At 44.8% G+C, this 23,812-nt stretch overlaps 2 protein-coding genes across 2 annotated transcripts; one reads left to right on the top strand and one right to left on the bottom strand.

The window, feature by feature from the left end:
- Positions 1-13,676: 13,676 nt before the first annotated feature.
- PtA15_12A31 (uncharacterized protein) lies at positions 13,677-14,812 on the top strand (the record flags this gene model as incomplete). Its single annotated transcript, XM_053161916.1, has 4 exons — positions 13,677-13,712; positions 14,334-14,497; positions 14,594-14,691; positions 14,778-14,812. The coding sequence occupies 4 exons, from the start codon at positions 13,677-13,679 to the stop codon at positions 14,810-14,812; spliced, it is 333 nt and encodes a 110-aa protein (XP_053025601.1).
- A 26-nt stretch (positions 14,813-14,838) lies between these two features.
- On the bottom strand, positions 14,839-15,809 carry PtA15_12A30 (uncharacterized protein; the record flags this gene model as incomplete). The annotated part of the gene is made up of 2 exons (XM_053161905.1): positions 14,839-14,857; positions 15,295-15,809. The coding sequence occupies 2 exons, from the start codon at positions 15,807-15,809 to the stop codon at positions 14,839-14,841; spliced, it is 534 nt and encodes a 177-aa protein (XP_053025600.1).
- Positions 15,810-23,812: the final 8,003 nt, after the last annotated feature.

Below are 23,812 nucleotides of genomic sequence, written 5' to 3'. Positions count from 1 at the left end.
CGTGGTTTGCGCCTGGCCCTGCAGCTAACTTGACACAAGTCCCCCCTGCCAGAGACTCGCTGTGGCTGGCCGCGAAGCGGCACCTCCCGCAGCGAGGGACTTGTGCACAAAGTCAAAAATCTGGCTGAGAAAGAAATCACAAAGCTGGAGGAAAAATAGTTAGCATCACCCAGCCTCCCCCTCAGCTCCTGTGGACCTGCCCCAGAGCCAAATTACACTTCTCAATCTCAGCTTTCAAATGGCGCTGGTCTCATCTCCCCAATCCTTATCATTTATGCTGTACTAATGTTTAAAAATAAAAAATAAAAACAAGAAGAAATGTAAACCAAGGAATTACAACCAGGCACCATGCCTTGTGGATATTGGATTCACAAGCCTGCAGATATCTGCAGATCCTGCACCTGTATCCACTCAATTGTTGCAGATAGGATATTCAATTGTGCATATTATCAGAAAATCCAAAATTGGATCTTCAGAGCAATCAAATATGCTTCAGGATTCCTTTTGTTGTGACTGGAAAGCTTGTTCTCTATTGCTCTGACTCCCCCGCCTGATCCCTCTGCCATACTCCAAATGTGGAGTTTGTCCACCCCACCCCACTACATCCCCCCTCAAACTCCACACCTCCAGGTACAATAAGCCAAAACTGAAAGAAAAATATGAAATGTGGAAAACAACTGTGACAGGAAAATTTTAGGAGAGAAAGACATCTGTAATTGATTGATAAGAAAAAAATGAAATTAAACCAAGATTTTATCCATTGATGCAGCATGAAGATTTGCTTGGAGAGTTTTGGTGAAAAAATCCACCAGGTTTTCCAATGTTGCCACCCATTCAAGAAGGATTTGATGCTCCCAGACCGCGTCATTGACAAAAAAGAAATTACGCTCCAAACTTTTCATGCGCCCTTTGGAAGCGTTGTTGTTGGATATTAGAACTGCGGCACAATTGTCACATTTGATCTTGATTTTTGGATTGATGTTGAGAGAATTTAGAATTTGAATCAAAAAGAGGAGAAAATCAAGTGAGATGAATTTGGCTGCACAAGTCAATGTCCCAACTATTTCCTGACGCCGCGATCCCCAGGCCACCGGACTACCAAAAAGCGTGATGATGAACCCTGATGTAGAGCGTTGAAATTCACCCCCCCAGGTGACCAGTTCATCACCGATTGGCTGAAGGCGGAGGCCTTTTGACCGAGTTGTATGGATATATTGAACTAAATGCAATAAAGAGTTCCAGTGTGACTCATTTGGATTCAAGCTGAATCGTGCCAAATAGTTCACCACAAAGCTGATGTCAGGTTGGGTTCCCAAGGCTAGGTAATTTATGGATCCTATGAGTGATTGGTAGAGAGTCGCCAAAACAGGCTCCCCCCACGATGTTGTGAGATTCTTGTTTGGTAGTGGGTTGTGCATTGGGACCAAGTTTGGATTGACTTCACTACGGTATTTGCTGACTAGTTGATTGATTAACAAATGTTGACTTAATAGAATTGATTCATCTTCATATTCCAGACGGACACTGACTAGTTTGTCAGGCCGAGAATCCCACTTCACTCTTAAGCTTGACTCCATCTTTTCACGGAATAGATCAATGTCCTCTTGACGATTTCCAAAGACGATTCCATTGTCCACGTGAATCCACACGATGATTACCAAGTCGTTCCTTTTGTATCAATAAAGACACTCTTTGACTTCATCACATTCAAAACCCCAGCTGTGCAAGAGACCTTTGACGTGTTTCCACCAACATTGGCTTGCCTGCCAGGTACCGTAGAGGGCCTTTTTGAGTTGGAGTACTTTGCCAATAGATCAATAGGTGGGTCAACATAGATGGTTTCATCAATTGGACTGTGCACGAATGCACCTGTAATATCAAAATAGTTGATAAGCCATTTGTTTCTGATGGCCAGATTTAGCAAGACCCGCAAAGTCGAGAGGGATGCCGTCAGAGCAAATGTTGATCGAACATCCTTGCCAATCCGTTGCTTGAATCCTTGGACAACAAACCAAGCTTTGAGTTTGTTGATTGTTCCGTCAGTGTTCCATTTGATATCGAACACAAAGCGAGTACCAATCAAATGTTTATTGTCTTTTTCTTCCACATCAAAAGTGTTGATTTCTTCCAGTTGTGACCATTCAGATAAACATGCTTTTCGCCAGTCCTCTGAGGCCGGGGATCGTAGTGCCGCTTTCAGACTTGTTGGGATATCAGCATCTGAGATCGCTTGGAGGTTTTCAAGTTGGCTATCCTGGTCTTCGCAGATCTCTTTTGTGCGTTCTTGGCCGAGGGTCAGAACTCTACGAACAATAGTATTGTTAGCAAGTTCGGACGGGACAGGAAATAGGTTCTTTCCTTGAAAATCAAGGAAGGTAGCACACTCAGAGTTGACTAGTTTCGAAGTCTGCGGATTCCAAAAAAACCACCCCCTCTCGTCGTCTTGATAATTACCCACAAGATATCCCGTCCAACCTCGCTGGTCTAGTTTCCGGCGTCGTTCTTTCGGGATGTGAACCGCGGCACGGGCACCAACAGGATAAAAGGACTGTGCGTCGGGGCGCCGGCCCAACCACAACTCGAGTGGTGTATTCTTGCAACGTTGATTTGGTATGCGGTTGATTAGGAAACATGCGCACCGGTACGCATATGACCAGAGCTTCGACAGTAATTCCGAATGTGTGAGAGTCGTCCAAGCAATTTTGCCAAGAGTGCGGTTGAGCCTTTCTGCCTCCCCGTTTTGTTCAGGAGTGTATGGCGATGTGAAGATCAAGTTGCTACCAATTGAGTCGAGGTAGTGGGTCAGAAGTTTGACGGTGTATTCTTTGGCATTGTCGCAGCGAATGAACTTAGGAGCTGTTTTGAAATGTAGGAACAGTTTCTTCACAAGTGCAATGAGGATGTTGGGAACTTCAGATCGGGATTTGAGAGGAAAAACAAAGGAATACGTGGTAGCGTGATCGCGCACGGTGAGGAGGAAGCGATTGCCGGATATGTCAGGGTCGAATGGTCCCATGACGTCTGTGACCATAGGATCGAGGCGATGGTCGCGCGGAATAACTTCAGGTAGGGAATGTCTCCGCCGTTCACTTTTCGTCTGTTTGCATGTCTTGCAAATGAAAGGTAACCAAGATTATAAATCGAAAGATGGCACAAAACGCCGGAGGAAATCCTTCACTATGTTGTCCAATACGTGACCCAGCCGGCAATGCCAGTCATAGGCCGGAGATATGATTTTGGAAGACAAGCGTGTTGAGACTTGGTAAGCAGATGGATGGAAGAAATGAAAAGAATCTGGTTGGATGATCCAAGAGCGGTTGTGGTATTGCGCAGTTATTGATGCGAAGGAAGATGTCAAGATTAAGTCATGATTAGGAAGAAAAAGGGGTTTGGAACCGGATTCAATCAACTGTCCGAGGCTAAGGAGCGTTCCCGTCATTTCGGGGCTGAATAGAACCTTTGGAATTGTTAGGGTACCATCCCCATTGGCCATCTTCAGGTGCCAACTATGTGTCGCCATCATGGAACCAGTGGAGCACGCGAGATTCAGTTTGATTGCCGGACGGAGAGGACGGAGATAAGAAAACAAAGGTGTTGAGCTGGACAGGGATGAGGAACCTGAAGTTCACAGACTGAAAGTCTTGTGACACTTGGGAGTGAGAAAAATAATGTTCTGATTCACTAGGAGAGAAAACTCCAGAAGCAATCTTGTCTAGACTATATACAAGATTGTTTTGTGTTATGGTTGAAGCATACACTATAATGAATATAAGCATACTCAACAAAAGGGAAAGATCCGCTCATGTGGTGGGTCGCCCCAGAATCCAAAACCATGCCTGCACCAGTGGCACCATTTGCATCCGCGCCCACCGCTGATTGAACTGCCGCATTCTGATTGGTGCCAGTGGGTGGATCATTTGGTGGTGCGGCTTGGCGGGCGTAACCAGAAGCGGGGTGAACAAGGGAGGTGTTGGGCGGAGGCAGTTTGGCATCACCGCGGAGCGTCGGGCATGACGATCTCCAATGGCCCAGCACCTTGCAGTACGCCCAGGGTTTCCCGACGTATACATTGGGGTCGCTGGGGCCTTGATTTCCTTTTCAAATATTGTTGAGGGCGGCCGCAATGTCATCCACCGTTGGATGTCCCAGTACACCCACATTAGGGTGACGAGGTTATTGATTGTTTGTTGATGATTGTTGAATAGGACCCGTTGAACCGCCTTGGTTGCCGGGACAATTGTTCGGCTGTTGTTGATGAGAATTCCAGTTTTTGAAAGATTTCAGACGACTAAAAGAATTTTATTCCTTAGTGACAGTTTCTGATTACAACTTGATCATAATTAGATAGAAGGAATGAGGGTGAAGATTTACCTAAGAGCAGGCAATTAGGCCGCTCTCTTAGCGTGAGGATGAGTAGATTGGACAGTGGGTCTAATGTTTAACCTGTGTCGGTCTAGGCAGCAAGTACAGTTAGCTCATCTGTTCTTCTCTTATCATTCCTCAAGACTTTATGGTCCTTACCCAGTTCGGGTTTCTGGCCCTTAGGGTCCACTTGGTTGTTTTAGGCAAAACGGCGGAGTAGCGATGCTGTCTTGTCTGAGCGGAGCATTACTCATTAGCCTCTTTGTTTCTTTTTGCCAGCTAGGGACACGACCACTCACCGTGTCTCTCTACTTCTCTTTGGTAGTAGGCGGTGCGGTCGGTCTTGTCCTCCTCAACAATGTCTAGGGGATTTGATATTTTCATGGAAGAAGCATTAGCTTTCCATGTTGCTTTCAGAGTTTTGAGATGTCAGTCACTCACCTTTGGTGTTGACTGATATTCTAGCTCTTAGTTGCTGAGAGCCGGGATTGACCACAAGCCTGATCTTGTTGCTTGCTGGTGTTGGACCTGCATACATCAAATTTGATGTGTCAGTTTTACGACGCCTTGCGGCTGTTTTGGACTGCGGAAGATGGTTCGCTTTGCTTACCAAGTTCCGCAGCTGATTCAGCTCCGGGCCGCTCTCTCAATTTATGAGCGCTAAGCCTTTCGCCTTGGTGAGAAATCTCACAGTTTTGTTGTTGCTGGTTAACCCAAGCCGGCGGATTGGACCCGGATGGATTGAAGTACGATCGAAAGACAGACACATTGGCTTGTGCAGGCGAGTTGAAACGGATGCTTTCACCATACACCAAAGTGACAATAGTTTGGACATCCCGAGCTGTGGTTCCTTCTTTCAATCCGAGTTGCAGAGAAATATTCTGGAACAATTTTGATCAAGAAATTGAGGGTGGAACCGGAGAAAATGCCTGGAGAATGAGGCCTTCGACCAGCGGTGGAAGGGCCGCTCCAACTTTTTTGAGGTCAGCAAAAGTATTGAAAAGTTTGTTGAAGAAACCTTGGACCTGCGCCGGATTGGTTGTGGGACCGGTGATTTGAAACTCCAGCAATTTATTGATGAGTTCCATTTGACGGAACCGCACCGTTCCTTGGAAGTTGTTTGGAGTGCATCAAAGGCTTCTGTCCCAGTGGTATATCGGTCGGTGATCAATTGTAATTTGTTGTGTATGGTGATTTGGATGAGATATAAAATGCTGGTATTTTCCTGAGATTTGACTTTGACATAGTTGGTTGGGTCATCAAAGAGGTTTGGGATGTTGAGAGTGAGTAGCAGAACCCGGTTGATACTCCGTTTCCATTTGGTAAAGTTTGAACCATCCACGGCCAGGGGCTCAACATCTTGCTTGTAGATTCCCGGCTGTTGCAAAAATTTGGCTTTTGGGGATATTTTGGAGACTGTTTGTGACATCGAGAGACTGGGGAACTCCGGACTCAACAAGATATCGGAGATGATTGATAAGTTCTCAGTCAATAATGTATCCGACAGGCAATGGGACGGTGAAGTACCTTGTGGTACAGAGAATTTTGGTTGGTATTCAGGTACAGGAAGTACAGTCGTGATAGACAGTCCAAAGGGATTATGGATGATGCAATAGTTGGGCGGAGCTAGAGCTGATGTTGATATGCCTTGGTTGATGTGCCGAGTGATTACTTTGGAGAAAACGTAAGAGAGTGCTGATATGAAGGGAGAGGGAGGACGATCGTGGTCTAGAGGGTCTGGCTTTTCCTCGATTGGAGAGGGCGGTAACTGGGGTAGTTTGAGGAGTGCCTCATACGCCTTTGTCTGTTTTGGACGTTTCACTCTTGTCGGTGGAGGTAATGGTCCCGCTAGTTCAGGTCGGTCTCGAAGAGTTGTCACCATAAACTGGGTCAAATTTTGCCAAAAGTCGGGTGATAATAGCTAGCGCCGTTGGTAGAAAGTAGACTCTTAATATGTTGTGACTGGAAAGCTTGTTCTCCATTGCTCTGACTCCCCCGCCTGATCCCTCTGCCATACTCCAAATGTGGAGTTCGTCCACCCCACCCCACTACACCTTTGACCTTCAAAATAGATTCCTTCAATCAGTTTTGGAGTTTATGACTCAAAACCTTGGGTGAGGGTGCCCATCAGTACTGCCAAAAAAACTGTCTACTGAGTTTTTCTTGCACAGATTTTGGTGAATTTTAAAATGGGTTTTTGTGTTTTTAGGATTGAAAATCCTTCCTTTGTCTGCCAGCCTGCATGCATTATTCATAAGCCTCTCCTGCGGAGAGACCTCCGGGTGGGGTCCCCCGGACCCTCCGTTCAAGAGACTTAGTTAAGCTAGCCCTGCAGGGAGTACTGGGCTTGTGACAAACTTAACACCAAGCTAACACAAGCGTACCCTCCTCAGGGGAGCGTAGCAACATCCAAAGGAGGGACTTGCCTCTTAAGTGGCATGTCTTGCCCTACAGGATCAAGACAAATGGCAGGGAGGATGCCACACTCCCCCATTTTCCCCAAAATCTCCCCCTAGACTTCTGATTCTCACTGTGCCTTTGGAACCATTAAAATCACCAGGTTCTTAGCTTATTTCCACCCATTCCAAACTTCTCAATACCCATCCCCCCTGTCAATACTGTTACATTGTGGATTTCTGCAACCAACGCACCCCCTTTGATCCTGTGCAAGCTTCTGCTCAGGGAATTTCAAATTTTGAACTCAAAAATGTCTGGAAGACCCCTTCAGAGGATGTGGATTGGGCTAGTAATTAGGGGGGTTCATAAATGATAATAGGATAAAAATAAAACTTTAGAGTCAATTTTAAGGCCTTTATCAACAACTTTTTGAAAATGTGGAAGGATGTACAGGATAAGGTGTCCCCTGAAAATCAGAGGAACTTCTTCATTTTTTAAAAAATTGGCCGTGGAGGCCTTAAAATTGGTTCTAAAGTTTCATATTATCCTATTATGAGGGTCAGTAAGCTTTAAGAAGGGAAATGAAAGCTGAGATAGCAGGATACAAGTCTGTCTACTCAGTTTTACAAACTGCACTTTTTAAATCATTTTCAAAAAAATTACACTGTTTTTTACAGGAAAAAATTGAGTCTGTAGGGCCAATGATGTGACATTGAAGGTAAGCCTCTCCTTGGAGAGGCTTAGTTAAGCTTGGCTTAGACAGCCTCTCCTTGGAGAGGCTTAGTTAAGCTTGGCTTAGACAGCCTCTCCTTGGAGAGGCTTAGTTAAGCTTGGCTTAGACAGCCTCTCCTTGGAGAGGCTTAGTTAAGCTTGACTTAGACAGCCTCTCCTTGGAGAGGCTTAGTTAAGCTTGGCTTAGACAGCCTCTCCTTGGAGAGGCTTAGTTAAGCTTAGCTTAGACAGCCTCTCCTTGGAGAGGCTTAGTTAAGCTTGGCTTAGACAGCCTCTCCAGAGGAGAGCCCCGTCAAGCCACAGCCTGCCGCAGTAGAGATGGCATTTGGTACCTGGGTACCGCCTGTTATTTTGGATAAAACAGATACCTGGCACCACCTGGCTGGTGCTAGCGGTACTTGAGGGGGGTAACAGTGGTACCGGCATTTTTGTAACAGGCCCCTTTGCGTTTTTCCAGATTGCTTCTGTGCCAACCACCACATCAAGGGATTTACCTTTTTGTTGTAGTCCAGGATGAGTGCCCCCACAAGCTATATCTCCAAAGGGTTGGTTAAAAAGTTGCCACCTTGGGCCGCGGCGGCGCTGCCAAGGCCAGCAAGCATTCCTGTCTTTGGCTGAGGAGAAGAAAGAAATTAACACGCAACAAATTGACAATTATAAGAATAGAATGACTGAATTACTTACCTTGGGGTTGACTGTAGCCATTGAGGCTGGAGGAGCTATTTTTCAAGGTTTGTAAATAGATGTCCAGATATCCTGAGTGAGTCAAATAGCTTCTGAATCCATTCAGGCTCCCAGTTGAGGAGCTTGGAGTAGTCTTCCCAAAATGATGGATACAGAACTGAAGCAGACAAAAGATTTGGAATATAAATAGTCTAGTTGTCAATAATTATTTGATAGTTATCAAAAATTTATCTAAAGAGGAAAAAAACACCATACTAGCAATCCTATAAAGAGGTGAGGAGTCAGTAAGGACATAATACTTGTTTGTTATTTTATCCAATCCAACATGCATTCCTCAATGCTGGTGGATACTCTACTCCACTAATGGCTGTTGATAAGTGCTCTGTGATCTAATCAATGAACAGGACAATGGTGTCAGGTTTGGGTTCTGCTACTCTTAGCTTTATCATACCTGCTGGTGTCACTCATTCATGACCTGTCATTTACAGGTCTTACCCTCAATTAGGGTTCTTCATGTGAAAACAGTGGATTTTCTTTCAACCACCTGCAGCCATTCATATCCAAGCATCCTTAGTACAGTGGTAAGTACACTTGACATGGATATAAGAGACATGGGTTCAACTCCCATAGGACACATAATATTTTATGGTGTTTCATAATACACTCACAAGTCACCCAATACCGTGGTACCACTGGATTCTAAGGCCAAAACTACACAGGACACCATGGACAACACACCTTACACCCCTCTGGATCACAATTTACAACCCCCTTCAAGACACATCAGTCAGTTACATATACACAAACACCATACTCAGCTCATGTAATCTGTTACATGAACCACACTTACCCAGGACCATTTAATCCGTTACATGGACCACTCTGACAACTTTTCTACCCTTTATATATACATTAACTCATCAGCTGCACTCAGTACATTGTGCTATGCACATTTCATGCAGTGTCATGCAGTGTCATGCAGTTTCATGCAGTTTCATGCACAATTGATGCAGGCTTATGCAGTCTTATGGAGTCTTCTGCAGGTGCATGCAGACTAATGTAATAGGGGCTGCAGTCTGACAGTTGACAGATGACATCATGCAGGATTGCGCAGGTGTAAATCTAGCAAAATCCCCTCATGCAGCTTGTAGATCACATCATGACAGGATGACAGCATGTGACCATGACATCATTTGACAGGCTAGGCCAGCTAAAATCTCTCATGGTGACCTTCTTTTTTCTCACTAGCTAAATTCCCTCATATGACATCATGACCTCATGTGACCTGTCAATCAACAGCCAAAATACCTCATTTGTAGCCTTCAGGGCAGCTAAAACACCTCATTCTCTTGTTTCCCTGGAGCTAAAATGTCCCACTCTTCTATTTAAGGAGGCTCTCCTCCCAGTTGTCATTTCTCTCAGCAAACTACATGCACTCAGCTTACCCCATAACAGTACAACACTTGCTCACTCCACAGTATTAGCCCCACTAGATTGTGGTTTTACCCTTATTACATACCAATTACATACAAATCACAACTCTATTACATTTATCACTCACCAGTAACTTCTTTGTTGGGGGGTTCCATGTCAGCCTTAGAGTCAACACAGCTGACCTAAAAGCTGCCTTTTCTACCCTCTTACATATGAATTACTTCATATCTTTTTCATCTTAAGAGATAATGTTGTTTTGACTTCATGTTCTGTTTTTCCATGCAATTTTAACCCTAGTTACAACTTACCACTTCTTTGTAACTCTACTCCTTCCCTGAGTTCTTGAGTTATGGCGCGCATGCGCAGTTGTGACGTGGCAGCGCTACCAGGCGCGCCAACCACTTGTACATATGTAATTATGTAAGCAAACTCTGAAAATTTTCGAAGTCAGGATCCCCCCCCCCTGCCTGAGGAGGATCTACAGACTTCAGCACACCAGAACCATACCCCAGAGACACCCAGGATCACTAACCAGAGGCCACTTCACTCCCAGTATCACCTCAGGATATTGACAGTAAGTACCCTCTTCCACTGACCTTGTTTATCTCAGAGGAAACTCTGTTGCTCTTGACTGCTCTCTCCCTGTTACTGTTTCTCTCTTCTGCATCAAAGGATCCATAGGTTATCTCTTGTTAAGACCTTTGAAACCAGAGCAGAGTAGTCATCCTCCTTCTGATTCCCACCACTGTTTCCTTGGTGTGAGTGGAGACTGTTGCATCTCTAGCACAGTTGGCAGCCTACTTTTCCAGGTAGAGCTTGGCCCATATCAAATTATAACTCAAACAGATCAAGTTTCTCTCTTCTCAATATCTCTCTTCTACTTCTCTTCTCTCCACTGCTTGTATTTCTTTATCCCAAGAAATTCAATCAGTGTCCCCCCTTTTTTCTTGTGTCCTGTTGTCACATAAGAGACTCAGGCTCACATTCCACAACCTTCTTATGGCAACGCAAGGACCATATCAATTCACAACTCACTCAGCAGATCACCTGTAATCCCTAAGCCACCTGCTCAATGTAGGCTATCTTTTGATACACCTCCACTATCACTACATTAAACCTTCCAATCTAAGATTGAGGGGCTTGTTTTATTGTCTAGTGAACCAGGAAAGGCAGAGGTTCCCTCATACATCCCTTTCCGCACTCAGCAAAAGGTTCTCAGGAACACTTTTGAGCTTTACAGCGCTAATTCTAAGTCTGACTGATCCAAGTAATACTTTGGCTTGATTCCATGCCGTTTCTGATACTGCCATTCAATACTGGGGTGAAGAAATTGAGTCAGTTCAATATCATAATCATCAATCATTGTAAGATAGGCTTACATGGCAGCCTCCCACTTGATTATGGCAATGAGTTACAAATGGTTTGAGTTCCATCTTGTTTGGAAATCTTGTTCAATGTTATGAGGTTTTTGGTACCCTTTTTGCAACATAACTGGATGAACTCTTTTTTTGAATTAGGGCCAGAGTACCTCAACCTTTTGGCTATTGCACAAAACTGAAGCAGTGGAAAAGAAGTGTCTTCAGTACTAATCTTTCTGCCAAAAAAGAATGAAATAGACATACTTTAGCAGGCTTCTATTTGGAAACTGGTGCGGTAGAAGCAAGGTGGTCTCTGGTATGAAATGACGGGAGCAGACCCTCTTCTACGCAAGATCATACCAAGTAGTCAAGGGAGCTCCAAACTTGGTGTGGTATGAGCACGCAATGAACTCCGCAGAAGGAGAAGAATTCTGTAGAGCAATAATAATAATATTCATATGTTGTAAAAGTAAAGTAAACCACCATAAAACACCGCAAAACACCACAAAAACTGCAAGAAATAGCCATAAGTAAATCATAATAAAGAGCCTCTGCAATCACAACCTGCAGAAAAAAGAGTCATAATCTGTAATAACAATCAAAATTCTGTAGAAGATAGCATAATAAGATCCAATCTGAAGGAAGGAACACCCCCCCTGCATATAGACAAATCTCCACCGCTTTACTGTAGATAATAAACCAAGAGAAAACTCCACCACCACATTTCATAACCCCAATAGAAACAGAAATATCAAATAGAAATCCTCCTCCCATCCCAAGCACACCGCCTGCCTCCGCTCCCACTTCATCATGTGTGCCTCCACCGCTCGCCATAGGCAGCTGCCAAACTTACAATCATCCATCATCCACACCCCTGTCTAGCCTCTGGTGTTGGGATACCACTCACCGCCTCCGCCCCAGATAGGTCCGCTGACGTATCCTGCTTCAGCTGCCAGGGCTTCCCCTAATCACCACGCTGGAATGCCTGGACTCAGCAAGTCTGCTCCACTCCGCACACCACAGCTCCACCACCTTTGACCGCACGCTCCGCGCCTAGCATGTGCGCTCCTCCTCCGCTGTTTTGAAGATCCTGCGCCGCCCCAGCTGCCTGCAGAGCCCTTGTGCCCCGCGGCACCGCGCGCCCAGAAACTATGTTGGACACTTTTTTGTCCTGCGCCAGATTTGACAACCACACTGGTGGTTGTGCAAGTATCATATTCCTCTTTTTCACTCGCGTTTTCAATATCTTCCAGGCTGAGGGATTCTGTTTGATCATCATTGCTTTTTTCATCTAACGCATCCTCAATTTCATCATCTTCTTCATCCAAGGATGATTCATCTCCATCTTGGGTAAGCCTGAAATTGTGAAAAGAAAAAATAAACAAGCAAGAACTTGATTGTCAATCAGAATCCTAGCCAACTCACTGTGGTATATGATGCTCCAAATCTTCAGCCTCAGAACTTGAATCATCTGATTCATCTGGAAAAACAATTGTTGTTTCTTTCTTTGCCTTGGTTTTCTTGTTGGTTTCAAATGGTCGGAGTATGCCATGACCTATCAGGTTAAGAACATGTGCAAAACATTGAATGTGGTTTGCCTTTGAACCACACCCACTTTTAAGTTTTGCTTCTTGAGTTTGTTAATCATAACTTTGTTTTTGGACGCATTGTTGCTGACAATGCTGAATATCCGATCCCCTGAAGTTCAGTCAAGGGAGTATTTATTGTAACTGATCACTCCAAATAAATGTACCTTGTCTTGAATCCCAAAATTTTCCACCACCAAGCTAACAATCCAGGCCAAATAATTGCTGTGGAACTACTCTTGGGGGGAATAGAGCTTAGAGAGGGATGAGTGCATGAAAAGCTGCCTCTCAGGTTGGGAGAGTAATATCATTATGGGACAAGAATAAGAGCGTGGGCTCTTAAAGAAAAGTGTGGCTGATGAAGTATTAAGAATAGTGCTTTCTAGACGAAATGATGGGAAAAGGAGTAGAGTCAGACTGGTTGCTGGTATTCTACTATACGGGTATTCTTTCAAGGTAAGTATATTTCTGATGATATCCCACTTTCTTAAATCCACAGAATTCTAGACCTGCAGATCTAAGTTTTGGGGTGTTTTATTCTCACAAAATGGGGCAAAAATGCCCCATTTTTCTCACTTGGCACATTGAATATCCCCAAAGGCCTGAAGGCCCTATGGATGACCCTCCAGCTGTGCCGGAGCAACGAGCAAAAGAGGGCCGGTTGGTAAACTAGCCAGGGAGGGCCTAACCAAGCAGTTAGGGGGCTCCCAGGGAGGGGGCGGACGAAACCAAATCCCCTGCGGATCAATTGATCCAGAATCCCCTTCCTTATATACCCACAGGCACCATCTCACCGCACCGCCCGCTTACCCAGACCACGGCCACGCCACCCTCCTCCTACGCTGTTGTAACTGCCCCGGTGGCGCCTCTATCCTCGACGCACCACTTCACACGCCTCGCCCGTCAACCTACACTCCAAACAACCTGCGGTCGTCGCCACGGGGCACGATAACTCAGCCAAGACACCACGCCTTTGTAGAAAACCTTCCAACTCCCCAGCTCAACACCTCAGCCATGGCATTGCCATGCCGACCACGGCACTGACTTCGTTTCCACACGCCTTGCCCCCCTTCCACACTGTAACCCTTGATACCTAGCCAGCCCCACCCAATTGGTATGCAGCATGAACAGCCCTGCCCAATTGGCACACAGCGTCAAGGTTCCCTGCAAGCCTCAATGGCTGCAGCCTTGGACATCAGCATTTCGATTGGCCGTGATTGCAGACCTTTCACTGCGATAGAGGCTGCTCTCCTGGTGCAGGACCTCCACTCAGTGTAAGTCTGAAACAAATCCCATCTACAGGGCCTCGGCTGCTTTTTTGAACTTGTTTTTGTAATAAACAATGCAGACTCTTGCACTCCTGCAGGCCGGGCCCGGCCAGCTGAGCCAGAACATTTGGGCACTCGTCGGCTTGGACCACCAAAAGCCCAACTCAATTGCGACAGACTTCCTCCCCTCGCCTCAGTAGGGCAAGCATCACCGGCCCCTCTTTGTCCTCTCCATCGCCCAGGCCTCCGCACACTCCGCCAACCGCTGCCACCCGTCCCGCGCCGGCGCCAGTCAGCCTTAACAAGCTAATCTCGCTCAGCCACGTCCTCAACTACACCAGCCTCACACGGTCACAACTGTCATTATTGCCATCGCTGCCCAGAGCTGGCCCAATACTACCCATTGAACGCCGGCTCGCCGAGATCGCTGAGCTCATCCCCATCTCCCTGCTCCATGTCGACGCCATCAACCAGGCCAAGAGCCGCAGTCCCGCGGTCCAACTGACAAAGAGAGCAAAGAAGAGGACGAGAACTTGAAAGAATATACAGACTTCCTGGATGAATTCGCTGAAGACCAAGATGAAAACGGAAGTAGTGAAGCCGATGATCTCAACTCTGATCCCAACGCTGCAAATGATGATTACAGCGCGAAAGTGGTGATCAAGAAGAAAACACCGTAAGTTTTACGCATCCAAATGTTCAAAATTGGGTTCATCAGTTGGTATTTTTTCCTCTGGTGGCGGTGTACTAAATTTCTTGCACTCTTTTACAGAACCAAAAAATCGATCAAATCCATGGCGAAAATTTCAATGGCAAGTCTCAGAAATGAAGAAGTGACAGACAGTGAAAATGAGGAGCCTGCCCCACGACGTTCCGGGGAAGCCATGATTTTTTTTCTGCAGCAATTCCGAATATTTAGGGCTGCTCAACATTTTCCATTTTTTCCCTTCTGTTAGTCGGCCACAAGCCAGCCGACAACCAGACCCTATAGTGGCGGCAGTCAATGAAGACCTGGCATCACTTATTGGAAGCAGCACTGATGAAGACAAAAGTTCAGAAGACGAGTTGACCGAAAAGGAAGGCTAGGAATTTGGTTTTCTCACTATTTTTTTTCTATTCGAGTTTTCACTACTATGAATCTTCACAAAACCATCCTGAAAGATGCCCAGCTGTAAACGCTACATGTCTATAGCCTTCATTTTTGCATCTCTTTCTATTTTGCTTGGTTTGTTCTCATTTTACTCTATGTTTCAATACAGCTTTGTTTTGTACGCAACATAACCTGAACAGGTTACTTTTTGAGACAGAAGGATTTATTGATGCTTTTCAATTTTTAGTTTTTAAAATACAGGGGTTGAAGATTTGATCTTGGCTGGCTACTAATTGTAAACTTGCGAATTGGGGGCAAACGTCTGGCCACTGAGAGTGCATGGGTGCAGTCGTTGATTGACTAAGTATGCGTTATCCAATTACCAAATCCTTTTACCCAACGCTTTCCTCCGCGTTTCCCACTCAAGTCTTTCAGCCTCTCTTCGATTTCTTTCAACTTCCCACTCGCGATCAACCTTTTTTTTCCAGTGCCAACTTCCGATGAGTTCGTGTTCTTTGGTAAGTTCTTGCTCTGAGAGGGGAGTGGGGGTGGGACGGAGACGATCGGGGATGGCTTTGGAAGCAGATTGAGACCAATCCGTGGGAATCAGCGCTTTACCGAGGTGCCCGGCCTCGATGAAGATCCTCCAATCTTCCCAGTCGTCGAGCTCCCATCGCTTGCTCAGCCCACCGATTGTCAGGACGTTCGCCCCAAATACTATGAGCGTCGCGATACGAAAGGCGTTCATCGCATCCACCGCCGGATTGAAATCCAGCGCTTTCTCCTCGCTCGCCTGGATCCAATCAAATGCCGCTCTACAACCTATCCTCTGGGATAAAGACAAAGATGGTGCAATGGAATTTTTCACTGCTGCCTTAATCAACTTGAGAGCCAACATGTTTTGTATATCCCAGAAGAATTGCTTCAACGTCAAAGGTAAGCTACTCAGCCCAACAATCACATTGAAAATAGTCTGCTTATTGATGATTACATAATTATGGGTTTGAACAGAAATGGCTGGGAATATAGTGAGTTTTGCTACATCCCCTTGACCGAGTGATCAGAATTGAGAGGTCAGGTAATGTATCCTAATCTATCCATGTTCTTATCCAGATTCCTGATTGCAACAGCAAACTCAGCCGTATTGGCCCTGATTGTTTTCTAAGCCATCAACATCCTTTGTTGATCAATGGAAAAGGAAAAATCATGCCAAAACAGTGCTCAAACAGTTGCCTAAATGGATTGATCAATTGAGAGAAAGGCACCAAAACCTGTTTGTTGGTGAAAACTTGATCTTGATCAATTTTAACAAGCCAGTAATATTTAGCTATTCCCTATATATTAAGAATTTTAGCCAACCAAAATTCCTACAATCAAAATTTATGAATGCCTATGGGATACTCTGAAGCCTAATTTGGAGTTGCCTGGAAGGGAATAAATATGCCAAAGGAGAAGTGGTGGGGGTGGGCCCTTAGGAATTTGACATAGGTTTTTGGGCCCTGCAGCGGCGCAGCCGCCTTGGCCTCTAGTCTAATGTTAAACTGTGACCAGAGACAATGAAGATCTGATGGGGTACAAACAGAATGGGCCAAAAGGCTCTACATTTATAGTGAGGGGACATGAACAGGTGGTTCTGAGACAAAGACAAAGATGAGAAAAAGGGTACAAGCCTCCAACAAGGGGAAAAGGCAACAATTCAACAGGGCGTCTACTAAATGGCTTCAGACAACACTGCAAGAGCTACGCTTTGCTACAAAAAGCAGCGCTTTTGCATAGGAAAGCGGAAAAAACACTACTCTGGATCCAGAGTAGCGTTAGAGCTAGCGGAAAACCGCTACTTTGAGTGGTAGCAAAGCGCAAGAATTGCTACTGCAGCTTTGGCCTGCGCTTAGTGAAGCGCGTTTTTTTCCTGCTTTGCTACATTATAGCGCAGCGCAAAAATAGACGCTTTTTGGTGCTTTTCGGCGCTAATAGCGCTTTTTAGTGCCAAAAGCGTAGCAAATCGGGTCACTTTTCTGCCAAAAGCATAGCAGGCATGTCTGCCTTTTGGTGGAAAATGCCAGAAATAGTAATCCTTCATCATTTTATGATGTGCAGTATTGATGTTTGAATGGTGCTACAGTAGCGCAGTAAAATTGCTACAGTAGCGTTTTTTCCACTACTATAGCAAGAAGCGTAGCAAATTGCCGCTACTCTCCGCTAAATAAAGCGCGCTATTTTTTTTATTTTTTTCCCGTTAAAAAATGTAGCAAATAGCGAAGCGCCAAGCCCGCTACAAAAAGCTTAGCGATGCGGGGCCAAAAACCGCTGTGCTTTTGCTACGCTGCCACTTCAAGTAGCGTAGCTCTTGCACTGTTGCTTGAGATGACATGAGAGGAAACATCAACCATGGCGCATCTGAGAAAGAGTTACGCCTTGAGGGAATATAGAGGAGTAAAATATAGTGAAAACTGAGGGTCCTTCCTAATATTCTGGCTCTGTTTGATGGTGGACTTTCTCCCATGTTGAACCTGATTTTGTACATTTTATTACCCATTGTGGAGGGTCTTCCATGAAATCAAATGCTGAAGATTTTGAGGCGCCTTGTAGATATGATTGTAGGCTATTATGAAGTGTCTGTGGGCGTGGATTACATGTACCAGGGTGATTTCTAGAAGGCGTTGGTGCTGATTCCTTCACAGTAGGTGGCTGAGTGATGTGATAAGGTTTTGGTTAGACTCGCCACATCTCCAGTGTGATTTTGACAGAGCCAAATGAAGTCAAGAGTCATAGCCTTTAGCTTTGAATCAAGTGAGTTGTCCTCAACTAATTGGTAAACAACAGCTGTCAGCCTTAGAGTCATCACAGCTGACCTAAAAGCTGCCTGTTCTACCTTTGTTACATATAAATTACTTTATATCTTTTTCATCTTAAGAGATATCCCTGTTTTGACTTCATATTCTGTTTCCTCATGCAATTTTAACCCTAGTTACAACTTACCAATTCATTGTAACTATACTCCTTCCCTGAGTTACTGAGTTGTAGCGCCCTTGCGCAGTTGTGACGTGTCAGTGCTACTAGGCGCGCCAAACCACATGTACATATGTAAATTACATAAGCAAACTGTGAAAATTTTCGTAGTCAGGATCCCCCTTGCCTGAGGCGGATCCACAGACTTCAGCACACCAGAACCACCACCCAGATAACTCCAGGATCACCACCAAAGAGCCTACTATACTCCCAGTATACCTACCGTCACAGGCGCCTAGGATATTGACAGTAAGTAACCTCTTTCACTGAACCTTGTTTATCTCAGAGGTACAACTCTGTGTCTTGCTGGATCTGCCTTTTCTTCTTGCTTTGCTTCCTCCTTGATCACAGGGCTGTCCCTCCAAATCTATAGGCCTTTGCCTCCATCTTGATCACAGGGCTGTCCCTTCTTATCATCAGGCCTTTGCCTCAAAATCTAGGTTCAGGGCTGTCCCTCAGGTTTCCCATTAAGAACCTTGACTGTCCAGAGAGAAGTCTAAAAAACTGTGGCTGGATTAAGACTTATCTAATCCAGATACCCTCCTGAGAGGAAGCTGTAGCACTTCTTGCACGGATTAGCAGCACTCTTCTGAAGAGTAGCATTGCCAGTGGACGTGCATTCCCACTAGAATAACCTAGTACTTCTCTTCCTTCTTATCCTGCTTGGTTTCTCTCTCTCTTTCTCTTTTTCTATTATAGTTGTAATTTCTTTATCCCAAGAAATCCAACTATTGCCCCCCCATTTCTTGTGTCCTGCTGTCACTATAGAGACTCAGGCTCACAATTGGGGGCCTCATCGGGAAATATACTCACCTTTTCATAATTCTAGACTGCTATAAAGCCAAAAGACTGATCCTCCTGACTAAATCAAAAAAAAAAAAAAAACTCTAAAAATTCAAAAAATCACCTTAAAAAATTTTTCTACATATCTTACTAACGCTGAAATTCTTCTAAAATCATCCAAAATTGCTTTTACATTGATAAATTTCCTAACTGAACCCTTGAAAAAATTTTTTTACGTCCTGTGTACTCGTGAAAGTGCAGAACTGCGACTCCTCCGCGCCGCTATTTATCCCTTCGTCGGACTTATCCTCCCCAGAACCCTCTATATCTTCGGATCAAGAAGAGATAGAGAAAAACGGAGTACGCTCAAAAGATTCTCCTGCTTCTTAACTACAATTGCCGCAATTGACCGTAAAAAAATTCGTAACGGCGCAGACTAGCGCAGAAGACGAAAATTGCGACAACAACCGCGTAACTGATCCGAAAGAAGGAAACTGGATCAATAGTTCCTCTTGGACCCCTATTGCTACTACTAAATACCCAAAAGTCCGTCGCCGCAAGGTCACCGCCGCTGTTAATATCTCTGATTGGACCTCAAAATCCGCCGCGAAACCCAGCGCAAAGGAAACTAAGAAAAAAACCTCTACTACGACGCGTAAAAGTAAAAGGTTATCTTCTAAACCTAAGTCCCAAGGTATTTTAACCTTGAATTAATTCTTAAAAACTTTCTCTTTCCGCTTAAATTAACCTCTCTTACTCCTTATCACGATGCCCCCTCACCTTAGAAATGGCCGAGACCTCTCCGAAGAGCTCCGCCACCGGTACCGCCTTAGCCCAGCCGCCGAAGAACGGCTTCGAAGGGCTAGAAGCAGCCTTGCCGCCTCTACAGGAGGATTTCCTCAAGCTCCCCCCAGATACCGGGATCCCTCCGGCTCTATACCAGCCGAGAGAAACGTCCATAGCTCTAGCGTCGAGCAGATCCACGCCGGTTCCACGGCCTGTCGACAGGGAAAAAATAGATTTGACGGTGAACCCTCCTTAGACGAGTCAGCCGCCCTCCCAGCCTATCAACCCAGAGGGCATGAGACCCACGGCGCCGTCCAATCTAGCCCTCCTTCCGTACACTCAGAGCCCTCGACGGGAAGCGTCCTCAGGACCCATGGACCTTATCCCGGAAGAGGAGGAGTTATCCAGCCTCATCAGTATGTTCAACGAACAATTCGACCTTTTTGTCCGCGCCAGGGAAGCGCAGAACATATTAACTATGAGGCGTCTCCTCTCCCAAGCCTCAATGACCCAAGAAATGATCATAGATCTGGTTGGGAGGAACGACGGGATACGCCTGTGTCAGGATTGGATCCCCAGAGAGGAACTCAACAATCTAGAAATATCTCTGACGCGCCAGAACAACGGCAACGGGCCGCCGAACTCGACCGCGCTACAAATCCGAGCTCCTTCGCAGCTAGCAATGATACCGCACGCCAGCCAACAGCCTTTACTAGTCACGCCGACTCCAGAGCCTATGGGTTTTCAGCACCGAGCCTTGGCGCAGGAGTTCCAGGCTCCTATCCTTCCCAATCTTCCAGAATCCCGTCCACAGACGCAGCCTCAAATGCGCCCAGAGAATCAGAACTACCAAGGAACTCCCTTGCCGCCGCCACAACCGCCGCAGACGCTCCAAGCGAGGCAGCCACCAGCTTCTATACCGCGAGAGGTGGTTCAATTATTCCGCCCCAGCCCGCATCTGCAAACTGGCGGCTACAATCCACCCCATTATCCGCAAATGCCGCAAGAATTTGCAGGCCACAACCCCCCTCCTCCTCAAAACAACTGGAGAGGATCAGGGAGGAACTGGAGACGCCCTCAGGACGACACTCAGAGAGTTCTAGAAATAGGAGAATACTTGATGAGAGCCACACGAGGAGTGAGGAGAGGCTATGGACGAGGGAGAGCCAGAGGGAGAGGCCCTTATTAGATGAATCTTTACCTAAAAGTTCCTTAAGTAGTGATTCACCACTAGGCCTCAGTTTAGATATTGATAATCTCTCTGATCCTTCAAATAGAGAATTTTTTCTCAATAATCTTAACTCTGAAATGTCTAGAAATGGCCCCTTGTTTCTAGAAGAAAAATTACAAGTATTGTTCTCCAAATTTCTCTCTGAATTATCTGGTACTGTTGAAACCATTCCTGGTACTCTTCTTGAATCTTGTGTCAGCAATTTTAAAGATGTCCTGAATCATTCCATTCTTGATCTATTTAAAAATGAATTCATTCCCCTTTTGCTTGATCAAATCCTGAACAACATAGGAGAAAGTGCCAGAGAGAAATCCACAGTGAATAACAATGTGTTAGAACAACTGAAGAAACACATAGATGATAAGTTTGAGACAGTTCAAGATTTGATTCTGGTAAATGAATCACAATGTCATTCTAACATGGATACAATTGGCCAAAATCTGAAAGATTTTGAAGAGAAAGTGAGCAACAATCTTACTTCCATTGATAATCAGATCAATGACCTTCATGCCAATGAGCACAACAGGTTTGAACAATCTAAGAGAAGATTCAGTGACATATCTTCTGTAGTAAACACCGTGAGCTCAAAGCTGGATTCCGTGTTAATACCAGATGACAGAGACCAACCCCCTCATCTCTTGTACAATAATCCCTTCCAGAATGTCCACCATGAGCAACAACAGGAACACAGACCAACTCCTCCTGTTCCTACTCCTGAACCACAGAGACCACCAAGAGATCACTTTCCTAAGCCTGCTAGCAATACTCCTGATACTAAGACCCAAGAGGAATTCCCCTACATTGATCATGGAGCTATAGACTTTGAAATGAGGAAAGAACTGTGGAAAGGTATCCCCAAAAATGGAGACTGGGAGAAATTCTCTGGAGAATTGCCTTACAATCATGAACTTTGGATTAAAAATACTGATATCCTGGTTAGAGACTACTTGATGCTGGATAACATGATAATCAGTAGATTAACAATCTTGTTAACTGACACTGCAAGGAATTGGTACCTAGGCATCAGAGATGAGTATGGAAACAAATCTTGGGCTTGGTGGAAGAATGCCATGAGAAATAAGTTTGGCACTGAGAACTGGAAATGGAAAATGCAACAAGAGTTTGAGAATGATCACTTTGCCTATGATGGGAGGAAAATCCATAAATGGTTTGGTAATCAGAGAGAAAGACTGAAAGCTTATCAACCTGAACTCAGTCAGTACCTTATTTGTGAGAAGATCTTAAAGCAGTGCCCTCCAAACCTTGAGCATGCTATTAAAAGCAGATACAAAAGAGATGCCACTGAAATGAGTTTTGAGGATATGGTTATAATTGCTGAAGAGGTCATAGACAGAGTCATGAAAAAGAACAAGCCTGTGACAAATAATTATAACACTCCAAACAGATCCCAATGGAGAAGCAATCCTGCCCCTGAGAAAACTGATAAGCCAACTGACTCCTCTGCCAAAAAGAATCCTGTCTCTGCCCCTGAGAAAGACAAACTTATATGCCATTTCTGTAAACAAACTGGTCACTTCTCCAGGGAATGCCCTAAGAAGAAGAACAGAATCAATAATGTAGGAATGGATGATGATGATGATCCCAAGAGTGACAATGGAGAAGACCAAGGTGAACCACACAAGTCTGAATCAGAACTAGATGAAGAAGAAGAGAATCATAGAACCAATCACATGATTCTTGCCATGGACAATGGAAATGGTGCCAATTATGATCCCTTAGTTGATTTTGACTTTGGAACACATGCTGTAGAGTGTGAGATAAACCAAGACTTCTCCATTGCTGAAATTCAAGCTGAAACTCATCAACCTCAGACCTGGGACAAATCCTGCCAGTCTTCCCACATAGAAGATGCTAGACTAATGAAATGCAAGCCTGATAGAGGAAAAGCTCATCTTACTGGAAAAGCAAATCTTACTACTGTCCTCATTGAATCCAGAGAACAATCATGTCTTCTTGATAGCGGAGCTTCTTGCTCAATCATCAGCAACAAATTGCTAGATTCTATATTACCAGAATGGGAAAACAAGCTCATGCCAATTAACCATGCTAAATTCCACAGCTGTAGTGACCAATTACAGCCAATGGGCATAATAGAAATGGCTTTGATTTTTCCTCACACTAAAGGTTCTATTAGAATTCTAACAGAATTTGTAGTCATGAAAAATGCAAGAATTAACTATCTTATCCTTGGAAATGATTACATGTCTCTTTATGGCTTTGACATCACAAACAGCAAAGAGAGATTCTTTACCATTGGAAATGAGAACAAGAGGAAGAAATTCAGCTTTAAGTCTCATCATCTGGAGAAAATGAGCCCTTCTAATGAAATTTCTGCTGTAAAGAAGTCCCATCCTCAACTGCAGAAATTTATTACAGAAGAACTCTGTGAAGCCAAATTCAGTGATAAGTTGACTATTGAGCAAAAGGAGAAACTGTTTGAGGTCCTCTACAATAACAACCTTGCCTTCTCCAACACCAATCAGCCCCTTGGTGCCATTAAGGGTCATGAAGTTCATATCAAGTTGACAACTGAGAGACCTTACCCTCCTCTCCTCAGAAGACCTCCTTATCCTGCCAGCCCCAAAAGCAGAGAAGCTCTTGAGCAACACATTGAAGAGCTAGTAAAACTGAATGTTCTAAGGAAAGTTGGTCATAATGAAGTAGTTGAGATCACTACTCCTGTGATCATTGCCTGGCACAATGGAAAGTCCAGAATGGTAGGAGACTTCAGAGCTTTGAATTCCTACACTGCTTCAGACAGGTATCCCATTCCTAAGATCAGTGAGACTCTGAACAATCTGGCTAAAGCTAAGTACCTGACTAGCATGGATGTACTCAAAGGTTTTCACCAGAATGTCATTGCAGAAGATTCCAGACATCTACTCAGGATTATTATGCACAAAGGAATCTATGAGTACCTGAGAATGCCCTTTGGGATCAAGAATGCCCCCTCTCATTTCCAGAGAATGATGGACATTGAATTCAGAAAGGAAATTGATGAGAAGTGGGCCATTATCTACATTGATGATATCATCATTATGTCCAACACTTGGGAGGAACACCTCAATAGG

This window comes from Puccinia triticina, chromosome 12A, assembly GCF_026914185.1.
Source record: "Puccinia triticina chromosome 12A, complete sequence".
NCBI lineage: Eukaryota > Fungi > Basidiomycota > Pucciniomycetes > Pucciniales > Pucciniaceae > Puccinia > Puccinia triticina.
The sequence above is the reverse complement of the archived record's forward strand: the minus strand, read 5'-3'. Positions and strand labels throughout refer to the sequence as shown.